Source organism: Tubulanus polymorphus, chromosome 9, assembly GCF_964204645.1.
Source record: "Tubulanus polymorphus chromosome 9, tnTubPoly1.2, whole genome shotgun sequence".
NCBI lineage: Eukaryota > Metazoa > Nemertea > Palaeonemertea > Tubulaniformes > Tubulanidae > Tubulanus > Tubulanus polymorphus.
The window spans coordinates 15,731,847-15,749,347 of record NC_134033.1 but is presented as its reverse complement, the minus strand read 5'-3'; the positions used below and the strand labels follow the sequence as shown (position 1 = coordinate 15,749,347).

The window sequence follows — 17,501 nt, the reverse complement described above, 5'->3', positions numbered from 1 at the left end:
AACTAAAGCACTGGATGAAAATCAGAAACTTTATTCGATTGAAATGTTCTGGAGATAGAGGCGAGAGAAAATATTCAATAATAAACCAATCAAATATGTATAATCGGATTTAAGCAATTGTAAAGGCGAATTGTCTTCATATCTTTTGTTGATTTGTATTTTTCCGCTACCGGGTTGACATCTGAAACAGAACAAACATCCATATCTGCATTATATGTAAAAGCCGTCGCTATAATTCAGTTATCTGTTTTATGAGTCCAAATTTGTATTCGTAATTTTATTCACTATGTATAAAAACATCCTTTTGATTAGTTATAAACATAATGATCGTCATATTACAATCCAATTTCAACAGTTCTGAGTTTGATTTTCAGTCGAACTTAACCCCTAACAACTGTGTAACAAAACCCTTAATACAGTTCCAAAGTCCTCGTCAAAATCAAGCAAGAACTGTTCGTGTTCTGGTGTTTGCTATAAGAGATGGAGTCAATTGAAATAACCTACCCAACATAGCGATACGACACAGTATTCCAAGCGCTAATTGGGGTCATTGTCAGCTTCTGCATTAGCCCCAGCTCCAACTCCAGCCCCAGCTCCTGCTCCAGCCCCAGCCCCAGCTCCAGCTCCGCCACCTCCGCTGCTACTGCTGGTGGTGGTAGGATGCTGAACAACTGAAAAGAAAGAAACGAAATATTTCCAAATTCAAATTACAGATTCTATTGGACAACGATATGTAAGTATCAATATCAGATGAAGGACTCTGAATTGCCTCCAGTGAGACAAATCCTCATGGAAAATATTCATGAAGGATTGACTAGTGGGTGAAGTAATAGTCGATACCGGTATAACAGTTTCCCTCACTTTACTTATGCTTTTTACGGCTGCTTTATCTTTAACCTTAGCGACAAACTAAAAGGCCGCTCAGGTCAAGGCCATCCGATCCGCGTCCTTTTCGATTTTGGTGATTTTCAAAAATGAAGTTTTAGTGAAATAGGTTTGAACTTCCGGAGTCCCGAAGGTGACGTGGTGAAAAGTGAATATCTTTTTCGTGGGAACGATAGTATATCATATCAATTCATATCGTATCTTTTCGCTCAAACGAAATGCTTTCCTTGGGAACGAAAAGTTTTTCATTCGAACGAAAAGTTTTCGTTCCCACGAAAAAACATTTCGTTCGAACGAAATGAGATGTATTTTTTCACTATTTCAGGTCCGGGGCTCCGTTTGAACTTACCGGCTTCTGCCTGTGACGTCAGTTGTAACGTCAGCAGTAGCAACATCGTTCCGAGGATCAGAATATTACGCATCTGAAAATTGAGAAAAACGAATATCTTAGAATTTGTTGCAAGAAATAAATTGTATTTTTTTTGTAGATTTCGAACTTTAAAATACTTTTTCGTCAACTTCAAAAACCTGTGAAATAATCAAATATAAATCGAATACTAAACACAGGATTGTGTATAGTTAGAATAAAAAGACCAAACTATACCAACTGAAACTTCAGCGTCACGTACCTTATTCTGCGGTATGAACCTACTTCTAATTCCAGCCAAATCGTAAACCAAACTGACGCTCCTGACCGCTGGTACCAGCAATTATATAATCAAAATATTTCATTAATTAATGGAAATTTTCCAAATTTTCGAGGACGGCGCCCAATTATCGCAGACGTTATCAATTTTCGATAGCAATTATAACCGTTCGCTCCAATTAGCTTGTTTTTATTTGTTGGAAAAGGTTGTTGAAAATCGACCGCAACATGAAAATTCACAATCAAACTGAAATAAACAATTGTGGCTGATGTCGCGATGCATCGACGTGAATGTATCATGTTGATCGTTTGCCTATTGGTTCATTTGAACTTGGCGCTTTTCAGGGTTTCAGACCATCTCCTCTCTATAGAGTCCAGCATCGGTGTCACTCTACGTCCGGACTACGAGCCGTTCGACTAGCGTAATTAACAAATGGAGTTAACCTGAAGTCACCATTGTACAATCGCTCTCACTTCAACGGTGTTCAATTCAGTCGGTAATTTTTTCATTCTAATTTCCGCTGATGATAGATTCAGAAGTTCAGCGCGACGCGCGGCGCTACCCGCCTCATTGAATAAAGCCATTTTATAGGGTTGACACTAATTAGAGAATATTTACAGGGTTTCTGCAATGAAATTAATGAATTCCATACATAAAAACCAGAAAACGTGAAAATATCATTATACCTAAAATACGGCTGCTCAAATCTTCTAAATGTATTTGATGATCTTATTATATCAAACTATTAAGATTTCCTATTTATGCCAGGGTTTACTGATCGGAGCTTCTCGGGTGTACGTCAACGACACCGACCGCCAACAGATGACAACATGGCCGACGAGTAACTTCCGGCGTTATACAAAAACAGAACGAGGACAAAAATAGAGAAAATCTAACAAAATTTTATAATAGTTTTTTTTTATAATTCTACATGTTTTCTAGATTTTCAAATTGATTACAAATGTATATTAAACACGGATTGTCTCTACTAAAATCGTACCAATCTATCTACATTTATGACATGTATCAATAATAAGCGATCTGTTGAAATAATACTGTGATTTACTGCGAGCAATCGTGAATTGAGAACGACTTTACATATCGTAATGCGACGTACGCATAGATATACCGATTCTAGTCCTAACTATGTGTCGAGATATGGGTCGAGATATGTGGTCTGGTCTGACGGATAAGATTGTGTAGGTTAACTGATAGCATTTTGAAATCACGAATCCTCGCAACTAGTGTACAGTAGCTTCACCGGGTGTAATGAGTACCCCTGGTTTTTCTGAGGCAACTACTATATACGTCAAGGGCTGGTTTCATAGACTGGTTATACCTTTAGCCCGAGGGCTAACTCAATTGAAAATGAGTTGAGTTAGCCCCCGGGTCAAAGGTATATAACCAGTCCATAAAACCAGACCCAGTAGCTTCACAAGCGTTCACTACTAGTGGTGCATTCACCAGATATAAATGAGTGGTTTAACTGGTGCAGCTACTCCGCATTAGTAGCAAAAGCTTGTACTTTCAATCTTGGATTAATCAAACGACTACTCCAAGATTCAATAAAAACCAGTCCACATACCACATTACTGCCTGTTCTTACGTTTGATTAGTTTAGATAAAGTAACATCAAGATCCGATCTGATCGACAATATCCGCGTCACGGAATTCTCTATGTATCAAATCGCAATCGAATCGCTTTCGAAATGCGTCCACGAATACGCGCGAGGCAGAATCGACCGAAATTTGCCGAGATGATTCGACCGTTAGCGACGTGGCCTTTTTACCCTGGATACCGCACGGCACAATGTGCTCGAACCAATTCAAATCGACATCGCAGTTTAACGCCACTCCGTGATGACTGATATACCGGCGTACATTAACACCTGGAAGTAAAATCGATATAAATATCGATATTACACAACATAAAAATCAAAACGAATAGCGGAGTGGGGGCGAGTGGTTAGAGAGTTCGACTCTGGGAAGCCAGGTTCGAACCCCGTACATTACCGTAGAAGTGCCCTGGGCAAGATACTTATATCCTCATGGCCTCTCTCCAACCGGGAGTAAATGGGTACCTGGTCTGATAGATGACTCTTGAGCGCTCGACTGTTACTTCTCCTCAGGGAGAGATGACTGATACATGGAAGAGTTATAGGCTGGGGGTAATAATACAAGTGCCGTTTAACAGCATATCACAGTGAAAAAGGGCGACGTAGAAATTAAATTACTAAATCACATCACTTCAATGACCGATTGTACACCCCCCATGGTGACAATTTTTGTCACTTGTAACTGGACCTGATCCCAAAAGGCACTTGATATAAAATACAGCAATATAAGGCGTACTCCCGTAATGAAATTGTTCCAATTTTTGTAGTTGTTGTTAACATAACGAATAAAAAGACATATAAATATCAAACATTTTGATGGACCTTTAACTTAATTCTTAGTCCCCCTGGACCCACCCCTGCTAATGGTAGACAACAGTAGATAATGACAATTTCGATATCGACGAAAAATACTTCATTGTTTAAAATGACGTACCTACGGCACCTATTTTACGGTCTTGCACCCAGGCCCCGGGATCAGCGGTTTTCTGCGCTTCAACACCGAACTCCGCGCAAGTATCGACTAACACGTTCTGCAACGCGTCGATATAACAGCGAACCGACAGTCCGCGATAGTTCTTCAAATTCAGAATCGGATACGCGACCAGTTGGCCGGGTCCGTGAAACGTGATCAGACCGCCGCGATTCGTCGGGTAGAATTCGGCGCCTAGATCGCGTAGTTTCCGCTCGTCGCGAATCGTGTACGATCGCCGACGTATTCCGATCGTGTAGACAGGATCGTGTTGCATCAGCAGTAGAACATCGTCCGCCGCTGGGCGCTGAACGCCTGGCGTCGTACCTAACAAAATAGAATCAGGAATACAGGTCTAAGATTTAAAAGAAAGTAGATACAAGTCGTATTGTCATTTTCTCGTGCATTCTCTTCAGTTCCACGATGTAGAATTTTATTTAAAGAAAACAGTTTTGGGGATAAAAATTTACGTATCTCACAATGAAACAATATACAAGTGACAGTAATGAAATAATTCTTCGAGAACTCAAGAATTTGGATGTTCTCTGGTGGTAGTTAGCAACCTGCCTGTGGTTTAGTTTCACGATCAGATATTTTCACAATCCATATTACTTAAGCATAAGCCCACCTGATTCAGAAAAGCTTACCACCAACGATTAGGCCGCTAAACTACTTCGGTGGAGGATACCGACGAAATAGGGAACACTGATTAATTATCAACTCAAGAAAACATTTCGGCCTTTCTGTGTGTGGGATTAGTTTTCTTAACACTAGTTATGAGCTAATTGAACGATATTCAAATACGGATCTTGTAATGCACAAGTAAAATGCACGCCTTGAATACGACGGGCGAGTTCTTAGTTTAAGTCCTGATCCGCGTTTTAATCAAAGTCCACGTACGCGTTTTTATTAAGTCCAGATACGCGTTGTACACCGTACCAATACAATTAAATTAATCAAATTTAATAAATCGTACCTTTATTAGCGAGTGCGTCCAAGGAACGTCTCACGAAGTTAGCTTGAATATCGAGACCCCGTTGATACGATATTCTGCCGAGGTTATAAACTAAAACGGAAGGTCCTTTCATTATCCTGAGTGATTTACAAGCTCCGAATTGGAGCGTCCCTTTATTCTATCGCAGGAGGAAATAGAAAAATTCGCTAGACTAAAGACTTGAATATAGCCCTTAATCTTCGGATTTCAGCAATTCCTAAGCGCAAAATCTAAGTTTTTTGTAAGCATTTAGCCAAATTTATTTATTTCCGGGTCTACGACCTTGAGTCAGTGCCCCATCCACGGTCGTGGACTTAGTTCCGGACTATGAGTCTGTACGGTGCTGCCTCGTAGCGTTGACAGCGATTGTGACAGCTCATTCTCAGCTGATTTCAGACGCTCAAAACCTGTTTTAGCATCGGTTTTAAGACGGTGACAACATCAAGTTCCACTTGTTATGCCGTTATTTACGTATTTCCCGCTTGCTGGTACCATATCCTAGCCAGAAACCGAATTCCGAGTTAAAAAAGCACTGATTTAAGCGTGAGACCAAGTGAAAGACCCCGTTTTCCCTACCCCAGTATTTAGTACCTGTCTGTCACGTGACGTCATTATATCCAAGATGGAGGGTGGAGGACCGAGAGCGCAGATAAAACCATCGGTAACTCCGTCAGCGGGTAATGTACGTAAACCGGTGCTGTTGAATAAACTGGAGGGTAGTCCTGATGAGATACACATGGCTGTGTTGATACCGCGGGAGGATGGAGTAATCAGTGTTTGCGATGATCGGTAAGTTGTCACTTTCATTTCTCTCCGGCTACTGCTAGTCGCTGTCTGTCTGCGTCAACTGTCAAATAATTGTCAACACAAATGCGCGAGTATTTGAGTGTCACCAGTCAGATGTTTTAACTATTTCTATGCCCAGGTGTCTGAACTGTCGATGCCGGTTCCATAGTCAAGACCTAAGTTGAAAAGTTGTCTTAAATCTTAAGTCTAAGCCAGGACTATGGAACTGGCCCCAGAGCATCGATTCTCTCAATCTCTGCACATAGCCTGTCGTGCTTTCTGTGAAATAAATTTGAACTTGAACTAGGGACATATAAGCTACCTCCCTGTGAGGTTGCTGGCTAACCCTGTCCCCTATCGGCCCACACATCTGATAAACATTACCATTTTTACGGTTAAAACTATAAGACGTATGAGGCAGTGGCAGCTTCAGAAAGCTTGCTAAGAAATAGAGCATAGTCCAGTTCAAGTATGACTTGACCCCTTCCTTCCGTTAGTCTATTGCTTGTCACATGTTCGGGACTGAACGCCGATCTCAAATACTTTGTTTTCGTTTATTTTCAGTACCGTTCGTGTTTGGTTGAAACGAGACACCGGACAATTCTGGCCGAGTATCTGTCACTGTATGCCCGGTAAGTCACTAAATGCAACTATCAGTGTCTAACGCTGAGGTAGGGGGGGGGGGGGTGGTCAGGGTTCACTTGGATACCTGCGTAAGAATATCTAAAAACGTTTCAAATTGAAACTTTTTTTTATCTAAATATAATTTTGGCTTATATTTGGGTATAGTTTGTTACGTGGCCATTGCTTAATCAGATGGGCTCGTGGCTTATGAAAATAAACCGCAGACCGGTTACTGATCAGTCGTGGTCGTAAGTACACTCATGCCCCTCGATCTGTATGTACAGTGAAACCTCGTTATACTGAACTTGGATACATCGAACAGATTTTCTGATCCCGTGAAATTCGCTGTAACAAGGTTCCACTGCACTCAATAATCTGATCATCAAATCTTAGTCGACCCGAGCTTGGCTTTAGAACTGTTTTGGGGTGTGATGTAATTTTGTTGTGCGCAGTTAAGTTAAGTGTGAATTATTTCACGCTCGTTCTCTGCAGTAATTTACTGTGATATATCACACTGTGAATACTGTGTTACTGATTACTATAAATTGCTTCATTCTAACAGTAACAACAGCAGCAGCAGCAACAGCAGCAGCAGCAATTTATTGCTGATATCCAATCTCAATCTAGTACTGCTGAAAAAATGCATTCGTCAATTTTTGAATTACCAATAATCAAGTCTCGCGACTCTTACCCGGGCAATCAAAAATAGTCAATTATGTTTGTAGTATATCAGCAGCTCTGTTCTGTGTTTATGTTCAATAGTTTGGAGTAGTCCCAGTGACTACTATTGAGGAGACCTATCGTTAGGACTCTTCAGTTCTGTGGAACTCGGAGTCACTGTGACTACTCAATAACTGTAGATCAACAGGTCTCCCGGGGCCGGTTGCACAGTCATGGCGTAGACTTAAGACCAGTCTAAGCCCATAGTTCTATAGGTAATCTAACAACTTACGACCAGTCTCAAGATTTAAGACTACTTTTAGACTTAAGTCACGACTATGCAACTGGCTCCAGGGGCCGGTTCCAAAGTCATGACTTAGATTGAAGACCAGTTTAAGACCAAATTAGTTCTATAGCCAATCTAACAACTTAAGACCATTCTTAAGATTTAAGACCACCTTTGGACTTAAGTCATGACTGTGCAACTGGCCCCAGGAGCTGATTCCATAGTCATGACTTAGACTTAAGACCAGTCTAAGACTATCTTAGTTCTTCAGCCAATCTAACAACTTAAGACCAGTCTTAAGATTTAAGACTACTTTCTGACTTTAAGTCACGACTATGCAACTCGCTCCAGAAGGTTATTAGAATTTTAGACTGATTTTCAAGTGTTTTTTTTTCAGTTGCGCCAACATCTCTGCATTACACACCGGAAACAAGAAGACTGTTCATTGGTTTAGACAACGGAACCATTCAGGTAGCTATATACAAGTGAACTAAAAATACATCTGATTCAATTGCCTTGAATTTTAACGCGTGTATCGCCTGAAAATATATAACAAATTATTTTACTCCAATTCATCGTGATGATGATGGCCCATCCCTGGTCCAAGTACCCCGAAATTAGCGTATCTTCGGCAGGATGGCCACTGACCTAGAAATATCGGGGAATCAGAAAAATCAAGGAAAACTCAGGGCTGGGTTTATAGATCAGTATTACCTTTAACCCGTGGGCTAACTTGGTTGAAAACACTTTTAGTTAACCCACGGGTTAAAGGTAATACCAGTCTATAAAACCGACCCCAGGGAATTCGAAAAATTTTAACCTAAAACCTCGAGAACTAGGGGAGTTCTCATAATATAACGGTATTGACCACATGTTACTTTATCAGTTTGTGATTCGATGAAAAATAAATGAATCGTAACATTTAAACCTAGAAATTTCTCTGGGGAATTTTGTGTAATCACGTGGACAATTCAGGGCATTTGTAAATGGACAGAAAGTGGCGGCGCCCTGTTTGAGGGAGTTTCTGCGAGCTCCGCGCAGTCTACTGAACTATAGCAGACCAGTTAACTGTTTACTATCGTTTTAAAAAATTTGAATTTCTTCGTTTTGTAGGAATTCTCTTTAGCCGATGATTTTAATCGTATGACGCACAGTCGAACGTATCTCGGTAAGATATCCTGAAAATAATCAAATAATCATAATTCATCGCCATAATTCTGTTGGAAATATGCTGGTCTAACGAGAAAACAGGTAGTAGGTGTACTTGAAGAAAAAACCCGCAAGTAATAAGACCGACTAATTGAGCTAATAGAATATCAGTTAACCTACAAAGTGCTACCTGTTTTCGCATTTGATTTGTATGAAATTTAATCTCCAACTCGACACTTGAGAATAACTAATTCAATCATCAAACATTTACTACTACTTTTCAGCGCATCAAAGTCGAGTGACGGGGATAATCTACGCGTTGACGTGTGAATGGTTGCTTAGCACCGGTCGAGATAAATATTTCCAGTGGCATTGTTCGGAGACGGGTCGTCGTCTCGGTGGGTTCCAGACGTCTGCTTGGTGTACTTGTCTACAGTATCCTTTACTTGATAATAGTTGAGATACACTGATCCTACTTTATGGACTGGATATCAAAAGTTATTTGTAGGGATAGGTCCTCAACCCAAACCTGTTTTAATGGGCTGGATATCATGAGTTATCCCTCGGGGTAGATGTTTAACTTGGTCAAGCCAAACTCGCTTAACCTTTCAGCCTGAAAACGATTTTGGACCAGACGAGGGAAAACTTAATACCTCAGTAGATATGAGGGCTAATGTCATAAACGTATACATTTTCTGAAAGCTCTTTTCGCAAGCTTTCAAATGATATCGAGTTGGCCAACTTTGGGAGGTCACCCTCTGTGTCTGACCCCTCTGGTCACGGACCGGCTTAGTCGTCCAGATCGTCGGGCCAGCCATCGTCATCATGATAATATGTCTTGGGAGGAGTGATGATAGTTATCGTCGTTCCTCCCGAGACATATCATCATCAGAATTCTTCATTACTACATCAAAAATATCAGCCAAATGAGAGACCGTCTTTCGTGTATCGAACCATTGTAACTGATGATCTTCTCGACCCAGCATGACCGTTCAACCGGCAAGTGTTGAATTACTGCAGATTTTCTGTTGTTACGAGCGGTCTACGGTATGGAATGTCTGTTATGAATCCTTGATGATAACTCTACAGATTTGACTCTCAGTCTCGTTACGCGTTCGTCGGTGATTATTCCGGTCAAGTCACCGTTATTAAACTACTCGAAAATCGTCTGGAGGTCATCACAACTCTCAAGGGACACTCGGGTAAATGAATAGTATATCATGTGGGAGACGGGCAGGGAGGTACTTGCACAACCCCAGTCAGTTCAACAGGTGTTACTATAACTCAATCACACCATACTGTGGAACTGGGTCCCAGTTCAGAGTTAATTCTAACTCACAACTGTAGGACTTGATTCTGAGTTAAGGGCTTACTCTCAAGTAGCAACTGTAGAACTGGATCCCAGATTTCACAAATTACTGTATTATATAATTGCAGGTAGTATAAGGTGTTTGTCGTGGGACGTGGAACGCAGTTTACTATTTTCCGGAAGTTTCGACCAGACGATAATCGTCTGGGACATCGGGGGTCAACAGGGGACGGCCTTCGAATTACAAGGTCATCAGTAAGTAAATTAAATCAATACACCGCAGTGCGGTGTACTAGCAAAATCCATCACTGATTCGTACACCGCACTGCGGTGCAGACGCACTGAAAGGGTTAACAACATGTTTAGTTCATTTAGTTCATTCATTAAATCAATAGATTTAAAAATTTGAGGATCGCGTACAAGGCCCAGTAGACCGCTTGGATCTGCGCCTGATCTCAAAACAGTTATAAATCCCTTAAAATCTAAAATCGGTATTCATTTTCAGTGATAAAGTACAATCTGTGATTTATGCCGCGAGTACAAAACAGTTACTATCAGCCGGTGATGATAATGCATTAGTTATCTGGACAATGGACATCAAACGCCAAGAGGTCAGTGAACCTGAGTTACACTGTCAAGGTTTTGATAGGTTTCGATTGGTCTCTAATGAATTCGGAATTCTCTTCTGACGTGTTCGGTTAGACCAGAATATGCTCTAACTATTCCGGAATAACGTAATCTGTCAACCTGATAAAAGCTGCCGGTAGAGAGTTTGTAATCTGTAAACCTGATAGAAGCGGCCGGTAGAGAGTTTGTAATCTGTAAACCTGATAGAAGCAGCCCCGGTAGAGAGTTTGTAATCTGTAAACCTGATAGAAGCAGCCCCGGTAGAGAGTTTGTAATCTGTAAACCTGATAGAAGCGGCCGGTAGAGAGTTTGTAATCTGTAAACCTGATAGAAGCGGTCGATAGAGAGTTTGTAATCTGTAAACCTGATAGAAGCAGCCCCGGTAGAGAGTTTGTAATCTGTAAACCTGATAGAAGCTGCCGGTAGAGAGTTTGTAATCTGTAAACCCGATAGAAGCGGCCGGTAGAGAGTTTGTAATCTGTAAACCCGATAGAAGCGGCCGGTAGAGAGTTTGTAATCTGTAATCCTGATAGAAGCTGCCGATAGAGAGTTTGTAATCTGTAAACCTGATAGAAGCGGCCGGTAGAGAGTTTGTAATCTGTAAACCTGATAGAAGCGGCCGGTAGAGAGTTTGTAATCCGTAAACCTGATAGAAGCGGCCGGTAGAGAGTTAGTAATCTGTAAACCTGATAGAAGCTGCCGATAGAGAGTTTGTAATCTGTAAATCTGATAGAAGCGGCCGGTAGAGAGTTTGTAATCTGTAAACCTGATAGAAGCTGCCGATAGAGAGTTTGTAATAAGTGGAATTTGTATTCCTAAACACCGGAATACTTACTATTGAAACCTACCTTAGATGAACGACCATAATTCGAGACTCTTGTCTATTTCTGACTTTGATTAAGGACTTCACTCCTTACTGTTCAATTGAACCCTACTCTTCAATATCTCAATTGATTCTCAAATCAGAGGATTGATGTGAAAGGTCATTTTTAATTTCAGACTCCCGAGTGGGCCGAAGGCGACCACTGTCAAAAATGCGGCACGCCATTTTTCTGGAATTTAAAGAAAATGTGGGAAGAAAAAACGATAGGAACGAGACAGGTAGGTGGCGCTTTCGACGAATCGGTTGTCGATGTAATTTTCGCGCCAGACGCAGTTTGTATCGTGACACGTAGTTATAAATATCTTGTTTACAGAGATGATTATCTCTGCAAACTTCTCCCAAAATATTCACCTTCTCATCAACTTAGATCTAAATGGGACAATTAGCTTATATTATACCAAACTTAGTACCTTTGGCAGACGATCTTCCACATTTCTCGCTCCCTGCCTTCGGAATGCTTAGGAATACTTAATATTCTTGGTTGAGCTTACTTAATTTGTCTCTTAGTTCTTAGAGACATATCTAGATATTTATATCATATATAGATATTTTGTTTCACTCATTATTTCTGAAGATGACTATCAGGATAAAGTCGAAACGTTGAATAAACTACACTAGCTCAATGTATACAGTATTCCTGAAGATGACTATCAGGATATAGTCGAATAAATCTACACCGGAAAGGAAACTTTTCACACTTAATCTTCTGCTATATGAATGTGGGATTTTCTATCATTAAAACGTGGAATATTGTATCACCGATGGTTATAGTTAAAACTGTCTTCGTTTGTAGTTCCCGCGTGACGTAATACCATAACCAGAAATTCATCCTCGACGCGAGCTTAATGCGAATTATTCATTTTCTCCTCTTTTAGCACCATTGCCGTAAATGTGGAAAAGCCGTCTGCGACAAATGCAGCGGTAACCGCACGTCGATACCGATAATGGGGTACGAATTCGACGTGCGGGTCTGCGCGGAATGCAGTCAAACGGTTACCGACGAGGACCGCGTTCCCATGGCGACATTCCACGACTCGCGACACAGTATTGTCCACATGGATTTGGACGAAATTCGTAAAATTCTATTAACAGTCGGCAAAGATAAAGTTATTAAGGTGAGTGTCAGGTACCGGTATTAATCTGCAGCCTGGAGCCACCCATTGAGCCTGCGGCCTGGATCGTGGCACTTATCCTCTCAGCATGCATCCTGGAGCCACCCCTTCAGCCTGTAAGCCAATCCCCTGGAGCCGGGTGCTAATCCTCGGCATGTAGCCTGGAGCCACCCTTTCACCCTACAGCTCCACCAATTCCCTCAACCGGCAGTCTGGAGCATGCCCTCGAGCTTATCCTCTCGTCCTGAAGTCCGGAGCAATCCTGCACCCGACCTCCTCAGCCTCAGAGGCAAATCCAGGGGTGGAATTTGACTGGAACACAAAGAAATATCCATGCATTTCAATGCAATTTCCTCGCATTTGAGAGACTAGGTTTCGGTAATCAATTTGATAATATCATCAGGGGATTCATGAGGCAGTCATCTTATTTCTAAAAGGATGCACAGGGTCTGGACAGCAGATTGATGTTGCCATAAGTCCATTACATATGCTCTACATGCTCTACATGCTCTACAACTACTGTAGGTGCCACTTATTTGAACCGATATTTAAGATTTTGTTTCGATCTATTTCCAGTTATGGGATGTATCCAGCGTGTTACACTAGTCAAATCCCGGACATACAGATACATAACTGAATAGTGGATGCTGATGTGTGGATAGCGGGTGGATACTCGCTCCACCTCGCGACGACTGACACTTCACTCGACGCAAGAGAATTTGTTGTTTTTTTTTTTTCGCGCCAGTCTTATACGATATACAATAACTATAAACTCACTTATAATCAGCCTGCCGATGATCGTTGATTCGACAGAATTCACTTCCTACGAGCCCCGTGGAGAATATCTCGGTAATTCCGCTAGTCGAGGATCGTGGAAATATCGGGCAATTCGGGATTAACCGATTAATGAAAACCCTGACGCAGTCAAACTCGCTTGAGTCGAGATCAGTTAATGAAGTCACATCGCTTATAGTTGTCCTAATTATAGTCCCAATCTGCATATTTCCAATTCAATTTACTAAATGTCATTTGGATTGGATAAGTCGTCACATCGCTGAAGTCATCTCCATTTTTTTGAGCCCCAATCTGCATTCGTATTTCCAACTCAATTTACTAAGCATAAGTCATCATTTTGATAAGTCCTCGACGTAATAATCATCGCAATTACAACGACTTAAGCGCGTTTGACCCTGCTTACAAACAACCGAAGCTACTGAGGGGCCGGTTCCATAGTCAAGACTTAAGACCAAAAGTGGTCTTAAATCTTAAGACTGGTCTTAAGTTGTTAGATTGGCTATAGAACTAAGTTGATCTTAGACCGGTCTTAAGTCTTAGCCTTGACTATGGAACTGGTCCCTGGGCTTGTGGAAGCGGAGTGTATTTTCTGAGGGCCAGGGCTCGGCTTCACAAAAAAGTTAAACTCAAATATTTGGTGTAATCCCCATTGGTTACTTCATGTTTTCAACGAGGACAACAATTCAAACTTAACCGTCTTAGGCTTAAACTTTTTCGTGAAACTGGGTCCAGGAGTCGAATTTGCTCGTAATTTTCGACGAAATCGTCGTGCATTATTTTTTGTTTCGTTACTCGCTGAAGAAATGAGATTTTTTTTATCGAATGATGTGATTAATTGATCGATGTTAAAATACCGCCAGTTGAGCGGTCGATATTTTGTTTTTCGTTGTTTCACCGGTTTTAGATGAGTACGGTGGTGAAATTTGATAACTTCGGATCTCGCGGGACCAAAATATTAATCTCCGATGCGAGTGAATTCTGTAGGCAGTCGGAGCGATCATGGGTCATCATTGCTTGAATTGGAGTTGGATGATTTTAGGTTGTGATCAGCTCCGTGGCAAGCCGCGTAGTCTATTGTGATTGTTCGGGCACAAATTTGTTGTAATTTTATCGAATTTTTATTTGTTGTGGAAACGATGGCTGGGGTGGATCCAGGAGACTTAACTTAGACTTGTACGAGTCCATCAAATATTTCCCCTTTTCATTTTGCCAACTAACAAAAAAATTGGTGCATTCCAGTGCGGGAGTACGCTTAAACATCAAAGACTTCGACATCGAAGTGCCTTTTTGGGATGTGACAAGTTCTTAAGAATTGGCCCCTCAGTGCCGTCCTTTTTGGATATGACAAGTCCTTCAAAATAAGCCTCTTTGATCCGCCCCCGTTCATCGGAGGAGGGGAAAAGGGGGAATTTAAGTGGCCCTCGCGTGTCAGGAGGGGAGACCGTCTGTTCTCGGTGTTGACCCTTACTCTAATGGGGAGGCAGGGTAAAGAAAGCACCCATGTTCATCAGGGTGAGGGGTAGGGAGTCATTCGTGATCGGAGTGGTTTCGTCCGTCCAGTGATGACAGAGCGAGCGACTGTTTCGACGTTGAATTGGTCGAACCTCGGCTTGATATAAAACGATGAAAAACCTACACGTGAATTGGAAGAAAAGCAAATATTTCAAACGCGAATAATTTACCAGTTTCATCTGTATTATTCCAGGGCCTGGTTACTGAAAACTTGGTTAAAGACAACTGGTGAAAATGCAAATCTGACGATTGAAATTGTATTAGTTTACATTAAAACTCGCTTAATTCGGATCACCTCGAATTGGAAAATTGTGCCCGAATTTAACAAAATCCGAATTATGTGCTCTTATTTGAATAAAGATAACCCAGAGGGGAAATAAGTGAAAACCGGAATAAAACTGATCCGACTGAAGCAAGTTGTACTGTATTTATCCATCAGTTTAACTAACCAACTTCATCGAGCGGCTGCCGTATTTTAGCAAGTTGTTATGGAGCAATAGATTAATTTCACTACGAAAAAATTTACCGAGATTTACGTTGTATTTTTTGTGCAGGCCTCTTTTTAAGCGTGTATCCATTTTCAACATTCCACAAATAGAATATGATTTTAATTTCGCTGTATTTTCGTTGTGAACTCGGCTGACGCGACACCTGTTATTTGACGTGCAGTGGATGTATTTTTTCGACCGACGACGTGTGAATTTGTGTCGGTTTGTTACAATCATGAACCTGAAATCCTGGACCCTGTCTGATAGTTGTCGAGCGAAATTTCAGTCTAGAGTTCGACTGATTGGAAATGAACTTTAACTTAAAATGTCACTTAACCCAAGACCCCCTTAATCTAAGATCTAAGACCTTTTAGATACAGTCAAATCCGCTTAATCCTGATCGACTTAATCCGGATTTCGGTCTAATCAGGACAATATTTGCGGTCAATTTGTTCATTAACATACAAGAAACTGACTTGGAAGAAAGTGACACCTATATAAAGTATGCTATGCTAAACCTAAGGACCCCCAAATATCTCATCTTTGATAAATAGAGCAACCATCTACGGGATATTTGACAATCATATCAGAACTGTTTTAACAATTGTCGCATAGTACGTAAACAACAATTTAATTGTAAGTCTCATGTTTATAGGGGTTTTATACGAAAGGGATCTTTAACGCAAGACCCCAAAGTATCTCGCTTCTGATAGATATAGCAAATTGAGGGCATCGATGGCTCATTGAGACCCATTTCAAATCTACAAACTCTACAGTGAAATTAGCCCGACATCGATCGAACTGGATCCTGGTAGATTTCTGTATAGAATTTAACACACAGTTCAGTTATTTTTTATGATCTTCGATTGATTTTAGTTTTTTTTTGTACAGCAGTCTGGTATTTAAACACTGGGCCCACTTTCACAAAAATGTCTCTTTAGAATCGATTCAATTTCTTCGTTAATCGTAAATCGATTTAGGCTGAAATCTTTTTTTGTGAAACTGGGCCCTAGGCGCAGTTGTAAAATGCGTGTGTAAATGTCACATATAGTTATTATCAACTTTTATTTCGAAGAGATTTGCGAGGTCGAGCGTCCGGTCGACACCGGACTACGACGACTATTTGACAATAGTTTCTACTTTTTAAGAGCTCTCGACTTCACCGAAAAATATCAAAATACAAGCTCTCTCAAAATCAGAATAATTTCTAGTTCATCTTCAAGTAAACTACAGGGCCCAGTTCCACAGTCGTGAGTTAAGATTTGACTCTGAGTTAAAACATTGAAAATGAACTAATTTTAACTCAGAGTTAACTCTAACTCACAACTGTGGAAATGGATCCAGTAGACTCCGCCCGAGTCGGATCCTATTAACTCAGAGATAACCGTTCAACTCGGATGTTTTAAAAAAAAATGTTTTTTGTGATACTACATTTGGAAATACATAACATCCAAATTGGGCATCACTTGAGTCGGGCACATTTTACGGTCCCAACAGATCTGACTCGAGCGAAGTCTTCTGTACTATTTCTGATACACTTTAGATATAGGAATACTGAATAGAGATATCTGGTGAACCTGTTTGCCTGTCTATAACGACGTTTGCCCAATCGGGTAAACCGGTTTGCCTGTCTATAACGACGTTTGCCCAATCGGGTAAACCGGTTTGCCTGTCTATAACGACGTTTGCCCAATCGGGTAAACCTGTTTGCCTGTCTATAACGACGTTTGCCCAATCTGGTAAACCTGTTTGCCTGTCTATAACGACGTTTGCCCAATCTGGTAAACCTGTTTGCCTGTCTATAACGACGTTTGCCCAATCGGGTAAACCGGTTTGCCTGTCTATAGCGACGTTTGCCCAATCTGGTAAACCTGTTTGCCTGTCTATAACGACGTTTGCCCAATCTGGTAAACCTGTTTGCCTGTCTATAACGACGTTTGCCCAATCGGGTAAACCTGTTTGCCTGTCTATAACGACGTTTGCCCAATCTGGTAAACCTGTTTGCCTGTCTATAACGACGTTTGCCCAATCTGGTAAACCTGTTTGCCTGTCTATAACGACGTTTGCCCAATCGGGTAAACCGGTTTGCCTGTCTATAGCGACGTTTGCCCAATCGGGTAAACCGGTTTGCCTGTCTATAGCGACGTTTGCCCAATCG

General features: G+C 41.2%; 2 protein-coding genes across 2 annotated transcripts; one reads left to right on the top strand and one right to left on the bottom strand.

Moving 5' to 3' along the window:
• Positions 1 to 2,503: 2,503 nt before the first annotated feature.
• Positions 2,504 to 5,387, bottom strand: LOC141910669 (octanoyl-[acyl-carrier-protein]:protein N-octanoyltransferase LIPT2, mitochondrial-like). Its single transcript, XM_074801384.1, has 3 exons — positions 5,095 to 5,387; positions 4,083 to 4,445; positions 2,504 to 3,421 (listed from the first exon to the last, which is right to left on the bottom strand). The coding sequence occupies exons 1-3, from the start codon at positions 5,204 to 5,206 to the stop codon at positions 3,165 to 3,167; spliced, it is 732 nt and encodes a 243-aa protein (XP_074657485.1). The 5' UTR covers positions 5,207 to 5,387; the 3' UTR covers positions 2,504 to 3,164.
• A 171-nt stretch (positions 5,388 to 5,558) lies between these two features.
• LOC141910660 (WD repeat and FYVE domain-containing protein 2-like) lies at positions 5,559 to 16,905 on the top strand. Its single transcript, XM_074801376.1, has 11 exons — positions 5,559 to 5,901; positions 6,463 to 6,530; positions 7,866 to 7,939; positions 8,582 to 8,636; positions 8,902 to 9,052; positions 9,707 to 9,819; positions 10,055 to 10,181; positions 10,432 to 10,537; positions 11,553 to 11,654; positions 12,312 to 12,551; positions 13,125 to 16,905. The coding sequence occupies exons 1-11, from the start codon at positions 5,735 to 5,737 to the stop codon at positions 13,152 to 13,154; spliced, it is 1,233 nt and encodes a 410-aa protein (XP_074657477.1). The 5' UTR covers positions 5,559 to 5,734; the 3' UTR covers positions 13,155 to 16,905.
• Positions 16,906 to 17,501: the final 596 nt, after the last annotated feature.

What these genes read in the sequence shown, in the direction of transcription:
- LOC141910669 (XM_074801384.1), bottom strand. Translation starts at nt 5,206, where the DNA reads ATGAAAGGACCTTCCGTTTTAGTTTATAACCTCGGCAGAATATCGTAT. An exon ending in GGACGCACTCGCTAATAAAG is followed by an intron (nt 4,446 to 5,094) that starts GTACGATTTATT and finishes CTATTTTGTTAG; the next exon opens with GTACGACGCCAGGCGTTCAG. An exon ending in CCGTAAAATAGGTGCCGTAG is followed by an intron (nt 3,422 to 4,082) that starts GTACGTCATTTT and finishes TTTTACTTCCAG; the next exon opens with GTGTTAATGTACGCCGGTAT.
- LOC141910660 (XM_074801376.1), top strand. Translation starts at nt 5,735, where the DNA reads ATGGAGGGTGGAGGACCGAGAGCGCAGATAAAACCATCGGTAACTCCG. An exon ending in GCACAGTCGAACGTATCTCG is followed by an intron (nt 8,637 to 8,901) that starts GTAAGATATCCT and finishes ACTACTTTTCAG; the next exon opens with CGCATCAAAGTCGAGTGACG. An exon ending in AACTCTCAAGGGACACTCGG is followed by an intron (nt 9,820 to 10,054) that starts GTAAATGAATAG and finishes ATATAATTGCAG; the next exon opens with GTAGTATAAGGTGTTTGTCG.